Source organism: Oryctolagus cuniculus, chromosome 7 (assembly GCF_964237555.1).
Source record: "Oryctolagus cuniculus chromosome 7, mOryCun1.1, whole genome shotgun sequence".
NCBI lineage: Eukaryota > Metazoa > Chordata > Mammalia > Lagomorpha > Leporidae > Oryctolagus > Oryctolagus cuniculus.
The window spans coordinates 147,530,985-147,555,778 of NC_091438.1; the positions used below are offsets into that span (position 1 = coordinate 147,530,985).

Consider the following 24,794-nt stretch of genomic DNA (forward strand, 5'->3'; position numbering starts at 1 on the left):
CAGTGCTGCCCGCTCTGCAGTTTGGCTTAGTTCCCGATCACATGCACAAAAAGCAAAGTGAGTGTGGCTGCCTGAAACGCCACCAGACACAAGTTCTAGCCAACCAGCCAGCTGCTAGCCAAGCAGAAGGTTACCTGCCAGGAAAGGCGGGGAGGAAGCACTCCAAGGAACCTAGTCCTGCTCTGGTTAGAGGATTCTGGAAAACCCAGAGATGCAGTGAGATGTGTTGGAAAGAATTTGAAGGCAGACAGACCTTGTTTTGTGTTCGGACTCTGCCATTTGGTGGGTGGAAGGCCTGGGACATCTTTGAGCCTCAGGCCAAGGGGCTGTAAAATGGGGTAATTCTAACCTGCAAGGTCATTATGAGGCTCCAGTAGTGAAGTGCCCAACACTGTTCCGAATCCGTTTAAGTGCTCAGGAAATGCACAATGTGTAGGAATAACACAGTGATGATGATGGTGATGGTGGTGGTGATGATGGTGATGATGATGGTGATGGTGATGATGGTGGTGGTGATGGTGATGATGGTGATGGTGATGATGATGGTGATGGTGGTGGTGGTGGTGGTGGTGGTGATGGTGATGATGGTGATGATGATGGTGATGGTGGTGATGGTGATGATGGTGATGATGATGGTGATGATGGTGATTGTCGCTCCCCCATTCGCGGAGGAACGACACTAGACCCTGCGCTGTTCTTTTATCTGCTCTGCTCTTCCCGGGTTAGCTGCCGGTCCCTCATTCGTAGAGGAATGACGCTGTCCCGGGTTAGCTGCCGGCCCCTCCACCTCCATGGAGGGGCGGCACGGCACCCCCCACCGCTTTCCCCGCTTCCACGGAGGAGTGGCACACCGCCGGCCGGCTCTCTCGGGGGCTGCTCAGATGTTCCCCAGATGTTCCTGGTGCATGTTGTCTCTCTCCTCCTTCATAGTCCTCTTCCACCAATCCCAACTCTGCTACCCACACGCCGAGTACGCTGCTCTCCTCCAATCAGGAGCAGGATCAGCTCCTGCAGCTTATCAAACTGATGAGGCAGCTGCGTAGAGGTTGTTTGCTCCCTCAGCGCCATATTGTGGGAGAGCAGATGCATAGAATAAGTCTTAATTCCAGTAACTTAGTCTAGTCTCAGTTGCTCCCCACAGGTGATGATGATGGTGATGGTGATGATGGTGATGATGATCGTGGTGATGGTGATGATGATGGTGATGATGGTGATGGTGATGATGGTGATGATGATGGTGGTGATGATGGTGGTGATGATGGTGATGATGGTGATGATGGTGGTGATGGTGATGATGATGGTGGTGGTGATGATGATGGTGGTGATGGTGATGGTGATGATGATGGTGGTGATGATGATGGTGGTGATGATGGTGATGATGATGGTGGTGGTGATGATGGTGATGATGATGGTGGTGATGGTGATGATGGTGATGGTGATGATGGTGGTGATGGTGGTGGTGATGATGGTGATGATGATGGTGATGATGGTGGTGATGGTGATGATGATGGTGGTGGTGATGATGGTGATGATGATGGTGGTGATGGTGGTGGTGATGGTGATGGTGATGATGATGGTGGTGATGATGGTGATGATGGTGGTGGTGATGATGGTAATGGTGGTGGTGATGGTGGTGGTGGTGATGCTGATGGTGATGGTGGTGGTGATGGTGATGATGGTGGTGATGATGGTGATGATGGTGGTGGTGATGGTGGTGGTGATGGTGGTGGTGATGGTGATGATGGTGGTGATGATGCAGTGTGATTGTCTGTGTAAGCTGCCTGTGTTGATATTTTGCTACTGGGATTTTCTTAGCTGCTTTTAAACCTTTCAATCCCATGAATCCTGCTGTTATTCCCATTTTATATTTGGGAAAACTAAGGTACCTCGAGGCTAAGGAACTCACCCAAGGATGTAAGAGAGTAAGACACAGCATGGCAAGAAAAATTCGTCTGTAGCTGACCCATTCGTGACCTCCAAGGCCAAGCAGAGATTCAAACTCCTGATGTCCGCAGTGCGGAGGCAGGCACCAAAATACTTGTTTTTAAAAGCGGGAAGAGAAAACTTGTAATGGGGTAAGAGGAGGGGTCCCAGTTTGTGGGCTCAAGGGAGACATCACATGGAAGAGTGAGCTTGTTAGCTGAGGCTTGAACGAAGCCAGAGACCAAGAACGTGTTTAGTGGACAGCAGGAGAGGATTTTAAACCTGGGAGTTTGGGGCCTGGCGCTGTGGCGTAGCGGGTAAAGCTGCCGTCTTCAGTGCTGGCATCCCATATGGGCGCCAGTTCAAGTCCCAGCTGCTCTACTTCCGATCCAGCTCTCAGCTATGGCCTGGGAAAGCAGTAGAAGATGGCCCAAGTTCTTGGACCCCTGACCCCACGTGGGAGACCCGGAGGAAGCTCCTGGCTCCTGGCTTCAGATTGGCGCAGCTCTGGCCGTTGTGGCCAGTTGGGGAGTAAACCAGCAGATGGAAGACCTCTCTCTCTGCCTCTCCTTCTCTCTCTGTGTAACTCTTTCAAATAAATAAATAAATGTTAAAAAAAAAAAAAAAAAAAAAACCTGGGCTCCAGAGCCCAGATCCTTAATAAATAGAGCACCTTGGGGCTGGCTTTGTGGTACAGCCAGTTAAGCCTTTACCTGCCTGCTGGCATTCCATAGCAGCACCCAAGAGAGTCCTGGCTGCTCTGCTTCCTATCCAGCTCCCTGCTAATGTGCCTGGGAAGGCGGTGGAAGATGGCCCAGGTGCTTGGACCCCTGCCACCCACTTGGGAAACCTGGATGGAATTCTTGGCTCCTGGCTTTGGCCTGGCCCATACCCAGGTGTTACAACCATTTGGGGAATGAACCAGCAGATGGAAGATTCCCTCTCTCCCTCCCTCCCTCCCTCCCTCCCTCCCTCCCTCCCTCTTTCCCTCCCTCCCTTCCTCCCTCCCTCTGTCACTCTGCCTTTCAAATAAATAAACTCATCTCTTTTTCTTAAGATTAATTAATTTATTTATTTGAAAGGCAAAATTACAGAGATGCAGAGGCAGAGAGAGAGAGGTCTTCCATGCGCTGGTTCACTCCCCAGATGGTCACAACGGCCGGAGCTGCGCCAATCTGAAGCCAGGAGCCAGAAGCTAATTCTGGGTCTCCCACATGGGTACAGAGGCCCAAGGACTTGGCCCATCTTCCACTGCTTTCCCAGGCCATAGCAGAGAGCTGGATCGGAAGTGGAGCAGCCAGGACTTGAACCGGTGCCCATAAGGGATGCCGACACTGCAGGCGGCAGCTTTACCCACTACGTCACAGTGCCGGCCCCCTAAACACATCTTTTTACAAGTGAATAAAGAGCGCCCCCTGTGAGCGTTCCAGAAGTGACCGCAATCCCTGCTGTGGTCGTGACTGTGCCCCCGTCACCGCGCACGCTGCCGGCTGCCCCCGCGGTGTTCCTCCCACACGCCCCAGGCATGGAGGTGTGTGGGGTACACAGGTCAGCGAGGCCTCATCCCTGCTGCCGGAGCCGGGAGCCGGATCCCCCTAAGCCCAGAGGACGGGGCCTCCATGCTTTCTAAGAGGCCCGGTCTCTCTGCCCTAATTCAGCCCTGCCTGGACCCCCAAGGTGTGCCTTTCCCCTCTCTGGCCACTCCCTCAGTTCATCACGCATGCATTCGTTCAACAGAGGAGTCAGGTGCCTGTGGCAGGTGCAGCCTGCAGTCTGGAGGTGGCACAGCTGGTGTTTGTAAACACAGAGCAAGTTAATTATAGAACTTGGAGGAGTGCCAGGAGGAAAGGAGTCAGGTGATGAGCAGGGGACTTCATGGGACAGACACGGTTTGCCTTGGCCAAGGTGTGCAGAGAGGGCCTCCTGAGGACGTGACCTTGAGCTGAGACCTGACCGGCAGGAAGGTACCAGACTTGGGAGGAGGGACCAGCCAGTGCAAAGGCACAGTGGCAGGAGTGATGGGTGAGTGTAAGGAAGAGAAAGAAGCAGTGCCTGTTCCCTGACGCATGGAGGCCACACAGCAGAGGAGCAGGCCAGAGGGGCTGCTTCAGGGCCTTGGTGTGGGGTTGACTTTGTGCTGAAAATATCTGGAAGCCAGCCGGCGCCACGGCTCACTAGGCTAATCCTCTGCCTGCGGCACCGGCACACCGGGTTCTATTCCCGGTTGGGGTGCCAGTTCTGTCCTGGTTGCTCCTCTTCCAGTCCAGCTCTCTGCTGTGGCCCGGGAGTGCAGTGGAGGATGGCCCAAGTGCTTGGGCCCTGCACCCCATGGGAGACCAGGAGAAGCACCTGGCTTCTGGCTTCGGATCGGCGCAGCGCGCCAGCCGTAACAGCATTTGGTGGGGGGGGGGGGGTGAACCAACGGCAAAGGAAGACCTTTCTCTCTCTCTCTCTCTCTCTCTCTCTCTCTCACTGTCTAACTCTGCCTGTCAAGAAAGAAAGGAAAAGAAAAGCTAGGGAATTCCTCTGGGGTAAATGCTTAGGAACTGAAAACGTGGACCTTATGAGGCAGAGCTCTTCTCCCCAGCTTACCTCCCCTGTGACAACACACACCCCTTCGAGGGGCTTCAGGGCCGTAGAGAACACGAAAACCCCAGGGTTCCGGGGGCGTCTGGTGACACAGTGGACGCAAAGTCAGGCTGGGGACAAGGAGGTCATGGGCAGACTCCACTCTTCAGCTGTTCTAGGACGAGTAGAAACAGGGATTAATTAAGAGCATGGGTGCCCCGGGGGTGCGGCTGCCCGTGTTTGAATTCTGCTTCAGATGTGTGACCTGAGCCCAGCATCTCTGTAAATGCTTCTGTCTCTCAAATCCCCGTTGAGAAGCAGGTGTTGTGCTGCTTGGTACCCCTGCGTCTAGGGCCTGGTTCGGGTCCCAGGACTCTGTGCTTCTGATCCAGCGTCCTGCTAACGCACTTGGCCGGCAGCAGGTGATGTCCCGAGTGCTTGCGTTCCTGCTGCCCACATGGGAGACCCAGCTGGAGTTGCTAGCTCTGGCTTTGGCCTGGCCTGTTCCTAGCTGTTGGGGCATTTGAGGAACAAATGAGAAGATAGGAGATATTTATCTCTCTCTCTCTCTCTGTCTCTCTCTTATTCTCCTGCGTGGGAGACCTGGAAGCTCCTGGCTCCTGGCTTTGGATCGGCACAGCTCTAGCCATTGTAGCCAATTGGGGAGTGAACCAGCGAATGGAAGACCTCTCTCTCTCTCTGCCTCTTCTCTCTTTGTGTAACTGTGACTTTCAAAGAAATAAATAAATCTTTAAAAAGAAATAATAGGTAAAACGCACTTTGAAACATACCTCTAAGATAAGGACAGGAATAGCTTCGTCCTGGTGGGGTTGTTAGGAGGATGAAATGAGACGATCCACATCGAGTGCTTCAAGTGGTCCCTGGCTCTTACAGCTGTTACAGGGGTTGGAGGAAGCCATCCAGGAAGCGTCTAGAACAGGACTCGATGACTCCTTTATTCACTTGACGTCACAATGTCTCTTACTGACTGTCACCCTCAGATCAAACAGCAGCAAGTCAAAAGCCGAGACCCCCAAAACGCCCAGCAGCCCTTCCACTCCTACGTTCGCCCCCTCCGTCTGCCTCCTGGCCCCCTGCTATCTCACGGGCGACTCCGTCCGGGACAAGTGTGTGGAGATGCTGTCTGCGGCCCTGAAGGCAGAAGGTAAGCGGGCCCAGCTGGGGATGGGCGGGAAGGGGGAGCCCACGGGCGGGCAGGTGAGGGGCAGTACAGCTACGGCCTTGTCCCCAGGACAAGCAGGCAGCACTGCCAAGGTCATGTCCGGCTCATGCCTCCGTTTCCCCGTCTCTTCTAGATGATTACAAGGACTATGGAGTCAACTGTGACAAGATGGCCTCAGAAATCGAAGACCATATCCTTGAGCTGTGCTGCGACTGCGGGTGTCTGGGCTGTCCTGGAGCAGCCTCCCGAGGGCCGGGGACCCAGGGACAGCTTCCTGCTCTGACCCAGGGCCCCTCATCCTAGCTGACATCTCTTGTCAGTGTTGCACCTGCCAGCCTGTTCAGCCACTGTAGAACAGGACCTCCTTCCTTGTTGAGAACGACTCTGAGTTGGGCTCCCTGCTTTATCCAGTTTTATAGGTGAGGTGGCTGAGGCTCAGAGAGGTTAAGCCATTCACCAGAGCTCACATAGCAATGGCAGAGTTGGGATCAGAACCCAGCACGAGTGACTCTCGACCTAGGAGGCTTCCTTGCTGGGCCAGACGCCTTGTCTTGGTTGGTCATGCTGTTACCTCCTGGGTCCACAGAGAGGACGTACCTACCCTTTCCCTCTCTTCCGTCCTCCCATGATAACAGCTCCTTTAAAAAAAAAAAAAGATTTATTCATTTATTTGAAAGAGTGACAAAGGGAGAGAGAGCTTTCATTTGCTTGTTCACTCCCCAAATGCCCACAACAGCAGAAGCTGGGCTGGGCTGAAGCCAGGAGCCGGGAGCTCCATCTTGGGTCTCCCAGGTGGGTAGCAGGGGCCTGCGCTGGGTCGTCCTCTGCTGCCTGCTCAGAGCAGCCAGGACTTGAACCAGTGCTCATCCGAGATGCCAGCATCCCAGTGGAGGTTCACCTGCTGCGCCACGATGCCAGCTCCAGCTCCCAGTTTTGACTCCTTGATGTGCACCAGGCAGTTGGCACTTCCTCCCTCCATGAGACAGATGGGGAAACTGAGGCTTGGGAACTACCGGATGTCCGAGCTGGACTGAGAGCCTTGGTCCTTGGACTCCATGTGCTGAACTCATTCTCTATGTCCCTCTCCTACGTCCCGTCTCAAAGGGGCCATGTGCAGACTGTGGAAGTCCGCCCCGGTGATATTGGCCCATTGCACCAAAAGATGTGGGGCTTGGGAGAAAACAGTCCCTCACCACATTGCCCCCTGGGAGTGGGTGCATGGAATGTCTTTTACTGCAGAGGAAGGTTTGCCTGTCAGAGATAAGGAGATGTGGAGGGAGGGGGACAATCCCCAGGGGAGAGGGGGAAGGACGCTTTGGAGGGCCCCTGGGTGCTGCCTGAGAAGGGCCAGGGGCCAGTCTGCAGACAGCAAACTGGCCTGCCTCCCTCTCCCCTCTAGCGCCCACCCTGATATCCACCTGTGCAGTTCCTGCAACTTTCCCTCTATTGGCTTTTTTTTTGTTTGAGAGGCGAGGAGAGGAGAGACAGGCCGAGTGTTCCCATCCACTGTGTTCACTCCCAGGTGCCTATAACGACCAGGCCTGGGCCAGGGCAAAGCTGGGAGCCTAGAACTCACTCTGGGTGTCTCACATGGGTGTCAGAGACCCAAGTACTGGAGCCATCACCTGGTGCCTCGCAGAGTCTGCAGGAAGCCGGAGTCGGGAGTCGGTGCCGCAGTGGGAGCTAGGGCATCTTGAGCACGAGGCCAGAGCCCGGCCCCTACCATCGTGTAACTGTGGGCAACAATACTGCGGCACTCCACAAGTACAGTTCCCTAAGTGCTGCTAGCTCAGGGACACGGAGCATGACAGGGCCAGACCATCATAAGCTTCTCCTGCGTTCTCTCTCGAAGTCCAGCCTCCAAGCAGGTTCTTCTGCCTTCGAGCCCAGTTTGAAAGTGGATGGCCCAGTACGTAGTTCCACCTCCCTCGCTCCCCCACCTCTGCTCCTCCTTCCATCCTGCACCAAATCCCCCCCCTCTAAAGGAGAGGAAGTCAGAGCCCCAGCAAACCCCTCAGCTCTGTTCTGAGCCGGGGGAGGATAACTCTGGGGACTTGAATGCTCTGTGTCCTAGAAAACACCTGTCCTCCTTGCAGCCACCCTGGACCAACACAAGGGTTCTTCAAAAAATCTTGTGGAAAAATGTAAATAAAAGATAAGTTTGTGGGGGCCGGCGCTGAGGCACAGTGGGTTAAACCACTGCCTGCAATGCCAGCATCCCATAGGGGTGTCGGTTCGAATCCCGACTGCTCTGCTTCCAATCCAACTCCTTGCTAGTGATTCTGGGATTGCAGTGGAAGATGGCTCAAGTCCTTGGGCCCCTGCACCCACATGGGAGACCTAGAAGAAGCTCCTGGCTCCTGGCTTCAACCTGGTCCAGCTCCTTTGGGATGCTGGCATTGCCCCCAATAAATAAAAACTTTAAGAAAATAAGAAGATAAGTTTGTAGCAGACAGCCTAATGATTGAGACACCTCCGCACACACCCTTCCCCCCAGCGCACACACACACACACACACACACACTTCACCTCTGTGACCCTGCCCCGTGCTGGCCAGCCAGCTGCACTGGGTACCCTCCCCCACCTCTCCTGGGAGGGTGGGGGGGTTGTCCTGGCCGATCCGAAGCCAGGAGCCAGGTGCTTCCTCCTCACTGTCTCTCCTTGTAAGGCCACCACAAAACACACCAGACAGCGGAGTAAGGGAAAGGGTGTACTGGGGGAAACCTGACAGAGCGAAGGGAAGGGGCGAAGAGGGAAAAAGAGAAGGCGAGCGTAAGAGAGAGAGCGAGAGAGAGAGATCAAGAGACAGAGAGAGAGCCACGTGTTCAGGAGCAGGTCCTTTTAAAACTTTGCCGGAGGGCGGGCAGGGAAGCAGGAGCAGCGAATCCCGTTAGGATGGGGGTGGGGCTGACACCGGTGGTTGGGCCAGCAATGGGGAGGGGGTTAGAGCCTAGGATGGTGTCAGGGTATAGATCGCACCATAGATAAGACTGCACCATTTTACTAACACTGCTGTCTGTCACTTTGTCAAAAAAATACGTATACTTTTTTTTCAAAAAAGATGTTCGTTTTGGTGCAAAAAATTTTGAAACTTTCCAGTTTCTTTCTAATTCTCATTTTCTGGGGACTTTATGAAGAGCCTGCGTGTGCCTAGATTTCAAAAAAATTTTGCATCAAAATAGACTTATCTTTTAATTCCATTTTCCATAAACTCTTTGAAGTGCCCTCGCAGGGAATGCACGGGGCACACACGCCCCTCTGTGGTTGGTGGTACCCGAGACTGCTCTCCCTCTGGTCCTCCCTGTGATCTTGGGAAGTGGAGGAGTCAGGAAACACTGATGCCCCCACTTGTCAACGGACACTGCAGAAACCCAAATGGCCCACTTGGAGGCACCTGCTTTGGTTTCCAGTGCATTGTGGTATATTCTCTTTCCACACTCACTGTACAGACAGCACTAACTCGTCAGTCCCAGAAGCGAGGCCTGGCACCGCCTCCCGTCCCGCTCTCCTGGCAAGCCGTTGCGCCCCACTTCCCCACCTTCCCGCAGCCTCTCCCTGGGCTCGCCGCTTCCCAGCCACGGCTTTGTCTTCCTGATCCCCCTTGGCTCAGGGGCTCAGTGTTTGCTGAACTCCTCCAGGGGATGTGGGGTGGGGGGAGGCCAGGAAGACCCCTGGGGTGAGGGAGCCTTCCCAGGAGTTAGTGTGTGGACAGTGGTTGGAGCCCAGCAGTGGCTTCCTGCTGGGGGTGGCGAGCAGTACCGTTAGAAGAGGTCTGGCTTCCAGCCCTGTCTCTGCCCGGAATTGGCTGTGACCTTGAGCATGAGCCTTCGTCCTTTCTAAGCCTCAGCTTCCTCAGCTGTTGCGGGGAGAAGTGACTGTGACCAGCAGTTCCCAAAGTGGGGGCGCTGGGAGTGCTGGTGGACATCGTTGCGGGGGGAGATCTAGGTTCTAGAGACACCCCGTTGGGCCAAGTGCAGTGAGTCCTTTGTTGCGGTCCTGCTCAGAGCCGCTGACATCTAGACTCTGTCTCCAGGGCCCTGTCCGACGCGAGCTGTGGTCATCTCGCAGCCCCCGGCTCTGAGCATCTGATTCCTTCCAGAAACCACACTACAGCCTCCTGCAGCTGAGCTCACAGACTCCTCCTTAGAGCCCTGTGTTTTTTTTTTTTTTTTAATTTTATTTTTTGACAGGCAGAGTGGACAGTGAGAGAGAGAGACAGAGAGAAAGGTCTTCCTTTGCCGTTGGTTCACCCTCCAATGGTCGCCGCGGCCAGCATGCTGCGGCCGGCGCACCGCACTGATCCGATGGCAGGAGCCAGGTGCTTCTCCTGGTCTCCCATGGGGTGCAGGGCCCAAGCACTTGGGCCATCCTCCACTGCACTCCCTGGCCACAGCAGAGAGCTGGCCTGGAAGAGGGGCAACCGGGACAGAATCCGGCGCCCCGACCGGGACTAGAACCCTGTGTGCCAGCGCCGCAAAGCGAAGGATTAGCCTAGTGAGCCGCGGCGCCGGCCCTAGCCCTGTGTTTTATAAATAAGAAACTGAGGCACAGAGAGTTCGTGTGCCTCCCCGGCGATCGGACAAACCCAGGATGCCTGTGCCCAGGGTCCCTGTTCTATGATCTGATCTCCCCCAGGAGCTGTTTCCTGTCCCTATACTTGGTTGACCCCAGATGCCCCAGTGAGACCACCCCCTACCCCCACATGGGGAGTCTGACCCCTGGAGAAGTCCAATAAGAAGAGCTGGCCCAGGGTCTCCAAAGCAAGGCTCCCACCCTCTGTGCCCCTCCTACTGGCTTCTTGACCCTTGACCCTTGACCCTTGGCCCCATCACATATCTACCAGGAGCTCAAGGGCACGGACATGAAGTACCGGAACCGTGTGCGCAGCCGAATCAGCAACCTCAAGGACCCCAGAAACCCCGGCCTGAGGCGCAATGTGCTCAGTGGGGCCATTTCTGCGGGGCTGATCGCCAAGATGACGGCAGAGGTGAGGGCGTCGGCCTCGGCGCGGTGGGCGGGAGGCGAGGCCCCTCCAGCTTTGCCCAGGTCTGAGGCTGTGGCTTGTACCCCAGCAGAGATGAGCCGGGGGTGGGGGGGCTTTTCCGGCCTGCCCTGGGGTTTCTGGGACATCGGGATGGTGCACACACAGCATCAAGCACTCTGCGGAGGGCTGCGTCTCCGCACCGTGAGACGGTGGAAGTGTTCACTGTCCCCCTTCACAGATAAGGAGGCCGAGGCTCAAAGGAGAAAACTGATTTGTCCTTGCACATAGCTAGGAAGTGTTGAAGCCAAGAGCAGACTGGCCCCAGAGCCCCGGCTCCTCCCTGCTTTGTCGTCTGCCTCCCTCTTCTCTTAATGAGGCCTGTACCCAGCTCTGGGCCCAAGGCAGCATAGCAGTCCCCATGGGGAGACAGACATTCCCGCATGTGTGCGGCACCCACACAGAGTGATGAAGCCGGCCTGGCAGCCCTCGGGAGGGAAGGAGTGACTTAGCTCAGAGGGATCAGAAGGGGGCAGAGAAGGGAACGGGCCTGTTTGAGGAAGTGTAGGGCACTGGTTAGACGCTTAGGAGCCAGGCCAGACTTCAAATTGCACCTGTGCTTTCCACCTGTGGGACGTAGATGCTGATCCAGCCAGCTCATGAGGAATGAAATGAGTTAACACAGGAGGGTACTTTAACACGTTTGTGTGAAATGGATTGAAAAGCAAGTTTCTTTTTTATTATAAAAATGTGTCTTAAATTCATGCACAGTGGTTTCAAACACACACATTTTACGTGAACTGTTTAAAGGTACCTCCTGTGTGAGTTGTTTAAAACAGGTGGGAATATCTGGCCCACAAAATCATTTGGTCTGGCCCCGCCAAGGTGGAACTTGAAATTCAATAAATCTGTAGCAGGCTAATTTTTTTAGATTTATTTACTTATTTATTTGAAAGGCAGGGTCAGCGCCATGGTGCAGTAGGTTAATCCTCTACCTGCTGCGCCAGCAGCCCATATGGGCACCAGTTCTAGTCCCAGCTGCTCCTCTTCCAATCCAGTTCTCTGCTATGCCCTGGGAAAGCAGTAGAAGATGGCCCAAGTCCTTGGGCCCCTGCACCCACATGGGAGACCTAGAAGAAGCTCCTGGCTCCTGCTTCGGATCAGCGCAGCTCCGGCCATTGCGGCCATTTGGGGAGTGAACCAATGGAAGGAAGACCTCTCTCTGTCTCTTCCTCTCACTGTCTGTAACTCTACCTCTCAAATAAATAAATAAAATCTTTAAAAAGAAAGGCAGATTTACAGAGGGGCAGAGAAAGAGAGAGGTCTTCCATCTGCTGGTTCACTGCCCAAATGGCTGCAACAGCCAGAGTTGTACTGATCCGGAGCCAGGAGTTTCCTCTGGGTCTTCCAAGGGAGTGCAGGGGCCCAAGCACTTTGGGCCATCTTCTGCTTTCCCAGGCCACTAGCAGGGAGTTGTATCGGAAGTGGAGCAGCCGGGACACTAATCAGCATCCATATGGGATGTCAGCAATGCAGGTGGTGGCTTTACCTGCTATGCCACAGCACTGGCCCCAGGCTAATTTTTCTAAAAGATTTATTTGTTTATTTGAAATTCAGAATTAAAGAGAGGGATCTTTTATCTGCTGGTTCTCTCCCCAAATGGCTGGGGCTAGGCCAGGCTGAAGCCAGGAGCCAGGAGCTTCTTCCAGATCTCCCATGCGGGTGCAGAGGCCCAAGCACTTAAGCCATCCTGCTTTCCCAGGGATGGGAATTAGCAGGGAGCTGGATCAGAAGTGGAGCAGTAGGACTCGAACCGGCACCCAGATGGGATGCTGGCGCTGCAGGCAGAGGTTTAACCTGCTGCACCACAGCACTGGCCCCTTAGCAGGCTAATTTTTAAGTTATCATTTTGTATGGCCAGCAGATGATGTTATATATTGTCAAATGGTCCTTGGCAGAAAAATGTTCCCATCTGAAGCCCTGGCCTTCAGTGCCGACGTCCCATATGGGCAACTGTTAGAATTAGAATCCCAGCTGCTCCACTTCCAATCCAGCTCCCTGCTAATGCGCCTGGGAAAGCCACAGTGGATGGCCCAAGTGCTTAGGCCCCTGCATCCACATGGGAGACCTGGAAAAAGCTCTAAGCTCCTGGGTTCGACCCAGCCTCGCCCTGGCCTTTGCAGCCAACTAGGGAGTAAACCACCTGTTGGAAGATCTCTCTTTCTGTCTCTCCTCTCTGTGTAACTCTGCCTTTCAAATAAAAAAATCTTTTTTAAAAAATATAGACAAACGTTTGCTTCAATAAGAAAAATAACAGCTGAGTGGGGACTTAGTGGGTGGGGTTTCCATGGCAGCTCTGTCTCTGCAGCTCCCTCTCTGTGTCTCTTTCCCTGTTTGCCTGACGCCCCCTTTCTTCCTCCTCCTCCCTCTGTCCCGTCAGCACCCTGAGAAGGGGCTCTTGTCCGTCCGCAGCTCACCCAGCGCTGAGGACAGCACCTGCTAGGGCATGAGCGCTCGGCAAGCATCCACTGAGCGCGCATCGAGCCCCCGATCTAACCGAGTATGAAAGGGTGAGGACCCCGGGCATCGTCCTGCTGTACGTCCTTCATGCTGGGCCGCATTTTCCTTTGGCCTCCTGTCTCACTGTTCCGCAGCAGACTGCCCTACACAGAGCATAATTACAAATATTCCCTTGTGCAAGGGCAGCCAGCGCTTTAGCACCGATGACAGACGCGATTCTTTTGTTGTAAAATAAATACGTAAAACACACTGTGGGCCCCACAAGCAGAGCTGCCACGGCGACTCAGCACCTGCCTCCGTGGAATCAGGCCTCCCGTGGTCCAGTGTGGCCACAGGAGCGCCTTTTCTGGAGCCTTCCCCAGCCCTCTGCAGACTTGATTGAGACTGGAATTTCTCAAAGGTCAGCGGGTCCACGACAGTCAAGTAGCCTACAGGATTCTCTAGTAGTGTTCTTTGTGTGTCGTCAGTGCCTGGGAGATTCGGGGTCCTGCTGGGGTCAGATGGCAACAGTAAGTCATGGGTAGTTGAGACCCAGGTTCTGGCTAGCCATAGCCTCCAACTGTGGCCTTTTCTCAGTTAAGACAGAGCCAGGAGTCCAGGCCTTCATCCGGCTCTTTGTCCTGAAACCAGCGTCCTCCTCCTCCTCTGTTCAGCTCTCTAGAAACCAGGGCTGGGCCAGGCTGCTGCAGGACCCCAGCCTTGACGGGCAGACTCCTTTCTCTCCAGGAAATGGCCAGTGACGAGCTGAGGGAGCTGAGGAATGCCATGACCCAGGAGGCCATCCGCGAGCACCAGATGGCCAAGACCGGCGGCACCACCACCGACCTCTTCCAGTGCAGCAAATGCAAGAAGAAGAACTGCACCTATAACCAGGTATCAGCAGCGGGGAGAGGGCCTGGGTGCAGGGGGCTGCAGGGGCATGGAGGTGGGAAAGCAGGGCGAAGCTTAGGGAAGAGCCAGAGGGGAGATGGGGCTTGAGCTCCCTGGGCTGCAGGGAGAAGGACAAGCCATGAATACCGTGCGGTGCACCTGCGCCTTGAGTCACCCAGCTGGTGCCTGTGAGGCGTGGCCAGTGTGTCCCAGACTGCCCAGCAGTGAGATTAAAAACCAGACTCATTGGGCACAGAACCTCTGGTCACAGATGGCTGGAGGGAACCTTAGCAATGTGAAACCTAGCTTCCTCGTTATACACAGAGAGAGACTGAGGCCTAGGGGTGGTTGTTGGGGTGCTATGGGATAAGCCGCCACTTGGGGCACCCACATCTCATATTGGAGTGTCGGTTCCAAGTCCTGGCTGCTCTGCTTCCAGTCCAGCTTCCTGCTAATGTGCCTGAGAAGGTGGTGGATGGTGGCCCTGCTACTTGGGTCCCTGCCAGCCCACACAGGAGACTAAGATGGAGTTCCTGACTCCTGCTTTTGGCCTGGTCCAGCACTGGCTGTTCTGGGCATTTGGGGAGTGAGCCAGTGGGTGGCAGATCTCTCTCTTTCTCCCTCCCTCTCCCTCTCTCCCTGCCCATTTCTCTGCCTTTCAAAACGGAGGCCCAGATGGGCTAGATGGGTTTGCACAGGGTGCAAACAGCACAGAGGTGGTGCTGTGGCCAGACCCAGACCCAGACCTGTCTGCCTGCAATGCGGCCCATGTGGTCGGTGAAGCCCGAGGGATTTTGCCTCCAGTGCTGAGGGCAAAGGCCCTTGTCCTGTGGCCTAGGGCACTGTGGCAGGCTGGAGGGGCCATCTTGTTTCTGGGTCGCACATGCCCCAGGAGCTGCCATGTTCCTGGACTCTAATTGCTGTCTGGTCTGGGCTGCACAGTCAGCCCCACCAGCTGGGGTCCCTCAGGGAATTCCCGTTCAGGAATTGGCACGCGGTTGAGCCAGCACCTGCTCCACCCCCCACCCCACCCCTGCACCTGCTCCACCTCCACCCACAGGGCGGCGCTGTGCTTCCTGTGTTTCGCCTCCTTGCAGGAATCCACTGCCCTGTAGCCAAGTTTTCTCTCCCCCAGAGAAACGCACCTGCTGTCCTTTCTTAGGTGTCACTCGTTTCCAGAGACAAGGACGGGCCAGGCTGAATACTGGGCTCACTCACCGGCCCCAGAGATGCCTCCCACGACAGACTCCCGCTGATGTCACTCAGACCTGAATGCCAGAGAAGTAGTGACTCTCAGCAGGTTGGCCTTAGGAAATCAGGACCAGCAGGTTAAGACACTGCTTGGGACACTTGGGGCTCAAGTCTCCACTTGGTCAACTTCCTGTTAACGTGCACTCTGGGAGGCAGCAGGTGACGGCTCAGTACTTTGGTCTATGCCCCACATGTGGGACACCTGGATGGGCTTCCAGGCTCTTGGCTTCCTGGCTTCAGCCTGGCCCCGCCTGCCTGTTGCCGGCATTTGGGGAGCGAACCAGCAGATAGGAAATCTCTGTCTCCTCACTCGTTCTCTGTCATTTCTGCCTTTCAAACAAATGAAACATTTTTAAGAAGAGAAAATCAGAAGAGCAGCTGTTAAATCTGTAAGTGCCGGACTGTGCTGTGGGAAGCTGGTTCCTGCATCTGAGTAATGCGGTTAAGAAGATGAGGAAATGGGGCCGGTGCTCTGGTGTAGTGGGTAAAGCCGCCGCCTGCAACGCCGGCATCCCATATGGGCGCCGGTTTGTGTCCCAGCTGCTCCACTTCCGATCCAGCTCTCTGCTAATGGCCTGGGAAAAGCAGCAGAAGATGGGCCAAGTGTTTGGGCCCCTGCACCCATTTGAGAGACCCAGATGAAGCTCCTGGCTCCTGGCTTCAGCCTGGCCCAGATCTGGCTGTTGAGGCCACTTGGGGGAGTGAACCAGTGGATGAAAGATCTCTCTGTCTCTTCCTCTTTCTCTGTAACTCTTTCAAATTAATAAATCTTTAAAAAAGAATGGAGGGAGGGAGGGAGGGAGGAAGGAAGGAAGGAAGGGAGGGAGGGAGGAAGGAAGGAAAAGGGATGAGAAACTGGAAGACATTAAATGGTTCCAGTGCGCTCCAGGTCCCCTTGGCTCCCCGGGGCCCTTGTGAAACATGGAAGGTGAGGGAGATGAGCTCCCGGGGTGCTTCCAGCTCACTGCAGTTCTGTCCAGTGAGACACGTCCAGGGGTGAGTCCGGGGATACTTCCTGCAGGAGGTGAGTTCCAGGCCAGAGAGGGAAATCAGTTCCAAGAGATCCATCAGAGGGAAAGTCCAAGGTCAGGCTAAGCCAGGGAGCCACTTGGAGTGAGCTGTGCACTGCCCGAGAAGAGCAAAGCTTGCATTGTGGAATTCCCAGTGTGTGTGTGTGTGGGGGGGGGGGGGTGTCAGTGCCACCTCTGGGATTTGGACCTAATTGGAAAGACAGCGGGAGCCATGGCAGGTCCTGGAGCAGGGGAGCGACTTCATCAGTGGTTTTTCTCTGTCTCAGGTGCAGACCCGCAGTGCCGATGAGCCCATGACGACCTTTGTCTTATGCAATGAGTGTGGCAATCGCTGGAAGGTCTGTATGTCTGTGTCTTCTGCCCCTACCATCCACAGACCCTGCCCTACCGAAGGCGTAGTTTACCCCCAGCCTAGAAGGGGCTTGTGCGCGGGGAGGGCTGCCAGCCTGCACAGGGCAGGTCTGCAGAGCCGGAAATAGCAGCTGGGGAGACCGGCGTGTTTTCCTTTGGGAAGGGCACCTAGCTGGGCGGGGGTGGCGGCAGCCCACGATTTATCACAGGATGGGCAAGTCGGTCATTTGAGCCCAGATGGAATCAGCTTCCTGACATCTGCAGAGGGCATCTGGACCGCACCTCTTGGCGAAGTGCTTTCCCAGATGGTGTTTCCTTTGAGCCTGGTCTCAGCCAGGCAGGCTGGGCTCTGGGGGAAAGAAGCGGCCCCCAGACGCTCCCAGGCCATCCTCCCCTCCCTACGGCAGCTCTGCAAAGGGCTGGAATTCCCCAAGGAGGTACCGCAGGCTGCCCCGGCTCCTGCGAAGACGGAGTTTCGTTTTCAGGCATGGGAGCCCAGCAGAGACTCCCCCCGAAGTGCTCCTTCCTGAAAGAACGGAGTGGGATCACGTGACCGATGTCGGTTTCCAGTGCCATCTGACTTGCACGTGCACTGCGCGGTGTCTGGGGCCCCAGGCGGGCTGCAGGTGCCCCCCGAGGATCCGCGGCACTCAGAGCCCGACACTGGGCCTGGGGGTCAGGAGCCTTAGTTTCGGGTCTCATCCTGCGCTCCTCACCGTGTGAGCTTGAGCGTGTCCCTCAGCTCCCTGAGCCTTTCTCCCGGGGTTTATGCACGCACACGCACCTTGCAGACGACAAGTGTCCCTCTGTATTACTATTTCCACCGTCAGAGGAGGAGACAGTGACAGCAGTAGTTCAATGATGAGCGTAGTCACCCAGGCTGGAGACTGGAAGGGAGTGCTCCAGATTTCTGATGAATTGAGAATTGATTTTTCTTACAAAGGACCTCAGCGGACTCTCTAAGCCTAGGTTTCCTCATTTTTAAAATGGGGCCATTAATGCTATTCTCTCCCGGAGTGGTTTGGAGAACCAGTGAAGTTAGCACCCTGAAAAGCAGGAACACGGCCTCCGATACCCCAAGGGGCACCTGGGTCAAATTAGAAAACGGGCCCAGCCCTGGGACAGAGTGAAGAGCTAGCAGCACAAGGCTTGTGTTTTCAGCAACCTGCCAGGCTCTTTTGTGCAGTCAACAACTTGTATGACCATACCCAAAAAAGCCAGTGTGTACCCAGGACATAGAAGCCACGGTTGTTACTGTTCTGAGTGTGTCGGCACTCGTCTTAGCGGAGCTTGGGCAAGTCACGGAACTGCTCTGAGCTGCTTGCCGCTTTACCAGTGAGGATGGGAGTGGTGCTGGTGCCTGCCTCCCAGGGTGCCGATGAGGATGAAATGGGTTCAGCCATGTTGGTCCTGCCCAGCGCTGGGTCAGTGCTTGATAAGTGGTGTCTCTTGAGGTCATCACTATCAGCGCAAGGATCTCCTGACTGCCCCGCCCCCAGCTCCTCATGCCAGGTTCCCGTGAGCTGGAGAGGCAGGACCACGAGGGGTGCGGCCGTGGCTTTTGACAATGTATTCAGTTGGCGTCCACTGAATATATTGGGAGGCCTGGAGTCGGAGTGATTGACCATAAGCTGAGCACCCGCCATGTGCCGGGCATCGGATTCCTGCTCGGGCCGGCACTACGGCCCCACTTTACAGATAAATAATTTGTCCAGGGTTGCACAGCTCATCATAGCCGAGCTGGGGTGTGGACTCAGGCCCGTGTGACTCCAGCCTCCGCGTTCTTTTTCATGGTCCCTGGGAGCGCCCTCACACTGTGTTGCCTTTTTGGTGTTGTAGTTCTGCTGATGGGACCACCGCCGTCCGGACCGCCGTGAGCAGGGTGAGGCAGCACCCGCCCATCGGGACGGAAGCCAAAATAAAAATTCAGATGAAGAGAAAGACTGAGCTCTGAATGAGGGGCTTAGGCATCAGAGGTAGAATCTTTTGCAAATTGGTAGTCAGTTGGCAACCACGGGTGGCTGATGGGGAGCCTCGTCGGGGTGAGTGCCAAGTATCCGTGTGGATAAACCGCTCAGAAGTCAGGTGCCTCTGACAGTGGGCTCTGCAGGCGTTGGGCCCCTCACCTCCAGAGCCTCCCAGCCCTTTCTGAACTGAAAGGCACTGAGACTGACACAGCCTCCCAGCCCCAGAGTTGCACCAGCACAGTTGATACGAGGTTTCGGAGAAATGGGGGAGGGGGACCTCCTCAAAAAGTTCGTGGAAAATGAATGTTATGGAAAAAACTATGCATGGATTTTAAAAATGTTATGTTTTGTACCAAATAAACTTCCCTTTGGGGGGCCAGCATTTTTTTTTTCTAAAGATTTTGTTTATTTTTATTTGAAAGAGCTACAGAGAAGGAGAGACAGGGAGAAAGAGAGAGAGAGAGAACTAGCTAGCTTCCATCTGCTGGTTCACTCTCCAAATGGTCACAATAATTGGGGCTGGGCCAGGCCAAAGCCAGGAGCCAGGAGCTTCTTCCAGGTCTCCCATGTGGATGCAGGGGCCTACGAACTTGGGCCATCCTCCACTGCTTTCCCAGATGCATTAGCAGAGAACTGGATCAGAAGTGGAGTAGCTGGACTCAAACCACCCCCACGGGATGCCAGCACTGCAGGCGGCCGCTTTACCTGCTTCGCCTCAGCACCGGCCCCACTGGGTTGGCATTTGTGCTCATAGATTAGGATGCCACTCAGGACACCCGTGTCCCACATCAGAGTGTCTGGTTTGAGCTCCTCCTCTTCCAGTCTGTTTCCTGCTGATGCACACCCCGGGAGGCAGCAGGTGATGGCCCAAGTGCTTGGCTCCCTGCCACCCATGTCAGAGACCCAGACGGAGTTCAGGGCTCCCGGCTTTGGACTGACCCAGCCCCAGCTGTCGCAGGCATTTGAGGAGTGAACCAGTGGGTGGAAGGCCTCTCTTCTCTCCGTCTCTCTGTCCGTCTGCCTTTCAACTGACAAAATGAATAAACTTCTTTCAAGTCCATTTTCCATGAATTTTCTGAAATCCCCGCCTAAGACCTCCACACCACACAGTGCTGTTTCTCCCCTGCACCATAGCCCCTCCCGCACTCTGATTGCTTATGTATAACTGGCTGTGGAGGGCCCCTCGAGTCCCCTTGAGCTCGGACTTTGCATAAAGGTTACAGAAATGCCCCTGACTTCCACGGCCCCTTGGGAGCCGGGAGCCAGCAGGGTCTTCACACAGCTCTGCCCGTGGCCCGAGCTTCAGAGGGAAGTCTGCGGAGCACGGTGCCCTTGGCCTGCTTCTCCCTGGATCATCTCAGCCTGCTTTTAACGCTGATGAAGACTTTAGGCAAAGCTGGAAATTTCTAGAAAAGGCTAGCTGGTGGGTCCCTCGAGGGTCTGCGTCTCAAATTGTTCCTGGCCTTGCCGTGGCCCCAGGCTGAGCCTTCTGGACTTCGTGTTTCCTGAATCGGCTGTGAACTCCTGGGAGCTTGGGCAAGTGACATAAAGCTCTCTGAGCCGTGTCCTTCCCTGTGGCACGACCGCTCCTTCCTGGGGTGACTGCAGGGAGGCGGCCAGGGTTCTCCTGGAGAGAAGCTGCTGGGGCGGCCGGCCGCAAGTGCCTGATACCCCGAGGGCATCCTGTGCTCTGGAATCAGTGCTCATCTCCTGCCTTCTCCGGCCGCTGAGGCCTGGAATTAGACCGTGTGCAGAAATGGGCCTGCCTCTTTGGCTTTTAAACAGATGTGGCGCGGGTCCTGTGGGAAGACTGGCAGCTCTCACGGAAGACACGACACATGCAGCTCAGCAAGGCAGCCCAGGGACTGAAGCCCGGGGCTTCTGCTTCTTGACGCTGCGCCCCACGCTTCGAGGGACCTGGAAGTGCAGTGTTGCTGCTTAGAGACCCAGGCCCTTCTCCCACGTGCAGGTGGGTGGGCATCGTGCTTGGTCCTGACTCAGTGGCCCGGGGGCGGGCTCCGAGCTTCTCGGTGGCGATGCTGGCACTGCTGGTCCACAGGCCTGACTTGGGACCGTGAGAGCTTCCCTCCCCAGATTCCTCTCTGTTTTATGTACTCCGTGCAAATGTCTAGAAACCCAAAACAGAACAAAATGGCAACCATTTTCAATTTCTCAGTGTCAGTTAAGGTGACTTTGGGGTGAGCTTTTCACAGGTGTCGCCCTGGGGCGATTTCCAGTAGGCACAGGCTAAATACCCATTGTCTCCCCAGCGGTAGGGATTTAGAGCGCTGGAAACAAAGCAAAACTGAATCTCCACCCTCAGTAAGCTGATGCTTACAAAGCAGGTGAGTCAGGCCGAGCAGCGAGAGAACAGGTCCGAACACCTGTACCGGGCGCGTCACCATCCCCGAGAGGAGAAGCACAGGTGGGCCACGGACTTCCTCTGGCATCACCAGCTTCCCGGCGACTCCCTGTGCCACCGCGGAGCCGCAGGGGCTCACTCTCCGCTGCGGATGGCTGCAATCAGCTTCGCGAAACTGCTCATCTGGCGTTTGGCCTCGCAGTTAGGTTGCCACTTGAGACACGCGTGTCCTGTATTCCAGGGCCTGCGTTTGCGCCCCGCCTGGCGCCCAGTTCCAGCTTCCTGCCAGTACAGGCCCTGGTGGCAGCAGGTGGTGGCTCAAGTCCTTGTACCCCTGCCACCCCTGTGGGAGACCTGGATTGAGTTCCCAGCTCCTGGCTTTGGCCCAGCCCAGTCCTGGCTGTTCTGGGCATTTGGGGAGTGAGCCAGCACATCAGAGTGCACACCGTCTCCCTCTTTCGCTCTTGCTCGCCCTCTCCCTGCCTCTTTAACTAAAAAAATATATACATATATTTTAGAGCCGGCGCTGTGGCGCACTGAGTTAATCCTCTGCCTGCAGCACTGGCATCCCATATGGGTGCCGGTTCTAGTCCCGGTTGCTCCTCTTCCGGTCCAGCTCTCTGCTGTGGCCTGGGAGGGCAGTGGAGGATGGACCAGGTGCTTGGGCCCCTGGACCCGCATGGAAACCAGGAGGAGGCACCCGGCTCCTGGCTTCGGATCGGCACAGCTCCTGCCGTGGTGGCCATTTGGGGAGTGAACCGACGGAGGGAAGACCTTTCTCTCTGTCTCTCACTGTCTGTAACTCTACCTGTCAAATAAATAAATAAAATATATTAAAAAATATATGTATATTTTAAAATCGCAGATCTGATCATGTTAGAGTCCCCACTCTATTGTCCTCATGTAAAATCCTTTCCTCCTGTGCTGTTGGCTGTGCGGAGCTAACTTCAGCATTGACCGTGCACTTGGCTTCAGATACACGGGCTCTCACGGCTCTTCATGGGTGGCTCTGCTCCAGAGGCTCTCCATACATGGTCGGCTGGAACACAGCTTTGCTCCATCCTTCACGTCAAAAATGTAGGAAGCATGAGCCATGAGCACGCTGTCGTTAACTTCGGCCAACCAGGCAGGCTTCCAAGGGCAAAGGAGGGAGGTCACACGAGGTGAATCCGAGATGGCTGTATGGAGGAGAGGCCATCTCACAGGAATGCCATGGCCAAAAAACCCTAAAAACAAGACCATTCAAGATCCTAGGACCAACTTAAGAGATGTTTTCTGGCCGGCGCCGCGGCGCACTAGGATAATCCTCTCTGCCTTGCGGCGCCGGCACACCGGGTTCTAGTCCCGGTCGGGGTGCCGGATTCTGTCCCAGTTGCCCCTCTTCCAGGCCAGCTCTCTGCTGTGGCCAGGGAGTGCAGTGGAGGATGGCCCAAGTGCTTGGGCCCTGCACCCCATGGGAGACCAGGATAAGTACCTGGCTCCTGCCTTTGGATCAGCGCAGTGCGCTGGCCGCGGCGGCCATTGGAGGGTGAACCAACGGCAAAAGGAAGACCTTTCTCTCTGTCTCTCTCTCTCACTGTCCACTCTGCCTGTCAAAAGAAAAAAAAAAAAGAGAGAGAGAGAGATGTTTTCCAAAGGTGACAGGAACCTAAAAACTGGGTAGAGAAGTCTTTCTTAGCGGCCGCAGCCACGTCCCCAAAGCCCTGGCCTTGCCCTTATTTGTCGTCAGCTCACGACAATGTACCCGGTGCCTGGCCGTCAGAGCAGTCGGTTTGAGGCCAAACTTCCACCTTCTCTTTCCCGGGTCTCCTCTCTGTCTTCCGTGTCTGTCCGCTCGCTGGGTCTCTCCCTGGAACTCGTGGGCCCTTGATCCTGCCCGTGTCACTCCCCCTCCCCGCCTCTCAGAGCTGCCTCCCTGGCTTGCTTTTTTCCAGGACTGGTGCTCAGGCTGTCTCCTGGCCTCCCGCCCCGTCTCCCCGGCACGAGCCCGGCTGGGCTCTGGGCTCTGAGCATTGCTCCTCCGCCCTCAGCAGCCTTCCTCCAGGCCCCTGGTGTGGCTCAGAGCTCCCTCCATCCGCCCTCTGGCTGAGTTTTCTTGGAGGGTGGGGTAGGGATACCCGCTTCCGCAGGTCAGTGGGCCCCTCCCTCACTCCTCTCTGGTGGCCGCTCTTCCACGCCTGCTGCCCCTTGTGTGCTCTGGCCTGAAGGAGAGCCCTGCCCTGCTGCGGGCTACCCAGTGACCTGCTGACCTGCGACCGCTCTGCTTCCTGCTCCCTGCTCAGGCCCAGATGGCCCCTACCTGAGCAGCCTCTCACCCCCTGGCCATGGGAGGCTGAATATGTCACACCGCTGGTCGTGGAGTGCTTATCAGCTGGGTACTGGGCAGTCGTGTACCCTCTCTGCGCTCCTGGTTTTCATCTGTAAATGGTGGTAGTAATGGTTTCTCGCTCAGAGGGTTGCCGCCAAGATTCATTAAGTTAACACAAGAGCAGCCCTCCCTCGGAGTCTGCGGACAGATCAGTACGCGCCATTCCTGGGCGCCTCAACCCTCTGACCTCACGGACTCCATTCTGCTCTTCTGCTGTTTTGAAAGCTTCTTCACTATTTAAAGTTCTTTTAAATGTTATTATTTATTTGAGAGACAGGGAGAGAGAGTTGGGGGCGCAGTGGCATGGGAAGGGGGTAATTCTGTCTGCTGGTTCACTCTCAGATGTGTGTAATACCTGGCCCAGGGCCAGGGCCAGAGCTGGGAACTCAACCATGTCTCCCACAGGGGTGCCAGGGACTCAATTAACTTGAGCCCCCACCTGCTGCTCTCCCCCCCCCCCCACAGGGTCTGCATTAACAGGAAGCTGGAAAGGGGAGCAGAGCCAGGACTCGAACCCAGGTACTCCACGCTGGGATACAGGTGTCCAAGCGGCACCAAATGAGAAAACCAGAGTTCCCAGAGCCATTGGGTTGTAGGCACTAGAAACCGGATTTGCAGCCAAGCCCCCTGGGCGTGCTCTGAGCCCCTTTGAAGCCAGACTTCCTTCTCACAGAACACCTGGGGCGGGTCTCAGCACCGCTGCCCACAGTAACGCCGGCCACTGCGAGCCAGGCCTTCTCTCCCGCCACTCACATTTAATCCTCGCGGCAGTCGTGAGGGGTGGCGTCCTGTCCCCAGCGCTGTGCCCCTGAATAGGGCTATCTGATGTCTTCGAGTAGGTCAAGCAACACGAAGGCCGTTGTGCGTTTGAAGTACAATTTGTGTACACTGAGATGATGGATTCTCTTGGGAGAAAACCAAGGGAAACATAGGCGCTTAGAGCCTCCCGCCTCTCTGCAGAGGCAGCCCTGCTCTGCCTGTCACCACGAGCTCGCTGACCCGCAGCCAGAGGTGGAGGCAGGCAGGAGGCCAGGGGCCGCAGCAGGCTGTCCCTCAGCTCCCTGCCCAGCTCTCCACCCCATGCTCTTCCCTTTAGCCATCACCAACCCTGGCTGTTCTGGAACACGTGCTGCCCTTTCGCGCCTCCGTGCCTTCGCACATGCTGTTCTCGAAGACTGGAATGCTCTCCCTCCCACCTTCTCCACCTCCCAGTCTGCCAGCCTGCTCAGCGTCACCTCTGCGATGTGCCCCCCTCCCCAGTGCAGACTCAGCCCTCACTTGGACAGCAGTACCTGCAGGTCAGCGTATCCCCCCACCCAACTCCCTGTGCAATGATGAACCTTATCACTACGCCCAGCAGGGGTAATGAGAAACTCTGGGACATTTTGTTTATTTATTTACTTACTTACTTATTTATTT

At 55.7% G+C, this 24,794-nt stretch overlaps 1 protein-coding gene and 1 long non-coding RNA gene across 7 annotated transcripts in view; one reads left to right on the plus strand and one right to left on the minus strand.

Moving 5' to 3' along the window:
• The window catches only part of TCEA3 (transcription elongation factor A3), a 42,225-nt gene extending 23,198 nt beyond the window's left edge, over positions 1 to 19,027 (plus strand). For 3 of the 4 annotated variants that reach the window (XM_070079109.1, XM_070079110.1, XM_070079112.1), the window contains 6 exons: positions 5,493 to 5,656; positions 5,808 to 5,864; positions 10,507 to 10,661; positions 13,902 to 14,048; positions 16,594 to 16,665; positions 18,518 to 19,027. In XM_070079109.1, the coding sequence (XP_069935210.1) occupies positions 5,493 to 5,656; positions 5,808 to 5,864; positions 10,507 to 10,661; positions 13,902 to 14,048; positions 16,594 to 16,665; positions 18,518 to 18,526 (604 nt within the window). In that variant the 3' untranslated portion in view covers positions 18,527 to 19,027. Of the gene's footprint in view, positions 1 to 5,492; positions 5,657 to 5,807; positions 5,865 to 10,505; positions 10,662 to 13,901; positions 14,049 to 16,593; positions 16,666 to 18,517 lie in introns of all 4 variants that reach the window. The other variant, XM_070079111.1, reaches the window with a different exon arrangement.
• The window catches only part of LOC138850714 (uncharacterized), a 61,800-nt gene that overhangs the window by 14,993 nt on the left and 22,013 nt on the right, over positions 1 to 24,794 (minus strand). For all 3 annotated transcript variants that reach the window (XR_011390856.1, XR_011390855.1, XR_011390857.1), the window contains exons 2-3: positions 6,276 to 6,312; positions 5,283 to 5,487 (exon numbers count right to left, since the gene is read on the minus strand). This is a non-coding gene — a long non-coding RNA (uncharacterized lncRNA). The remainder of the gene's footprint in view (positions 1 to 5,282; positions 5,488 to 6,275; positions 6,313 to 24,794) is intronic.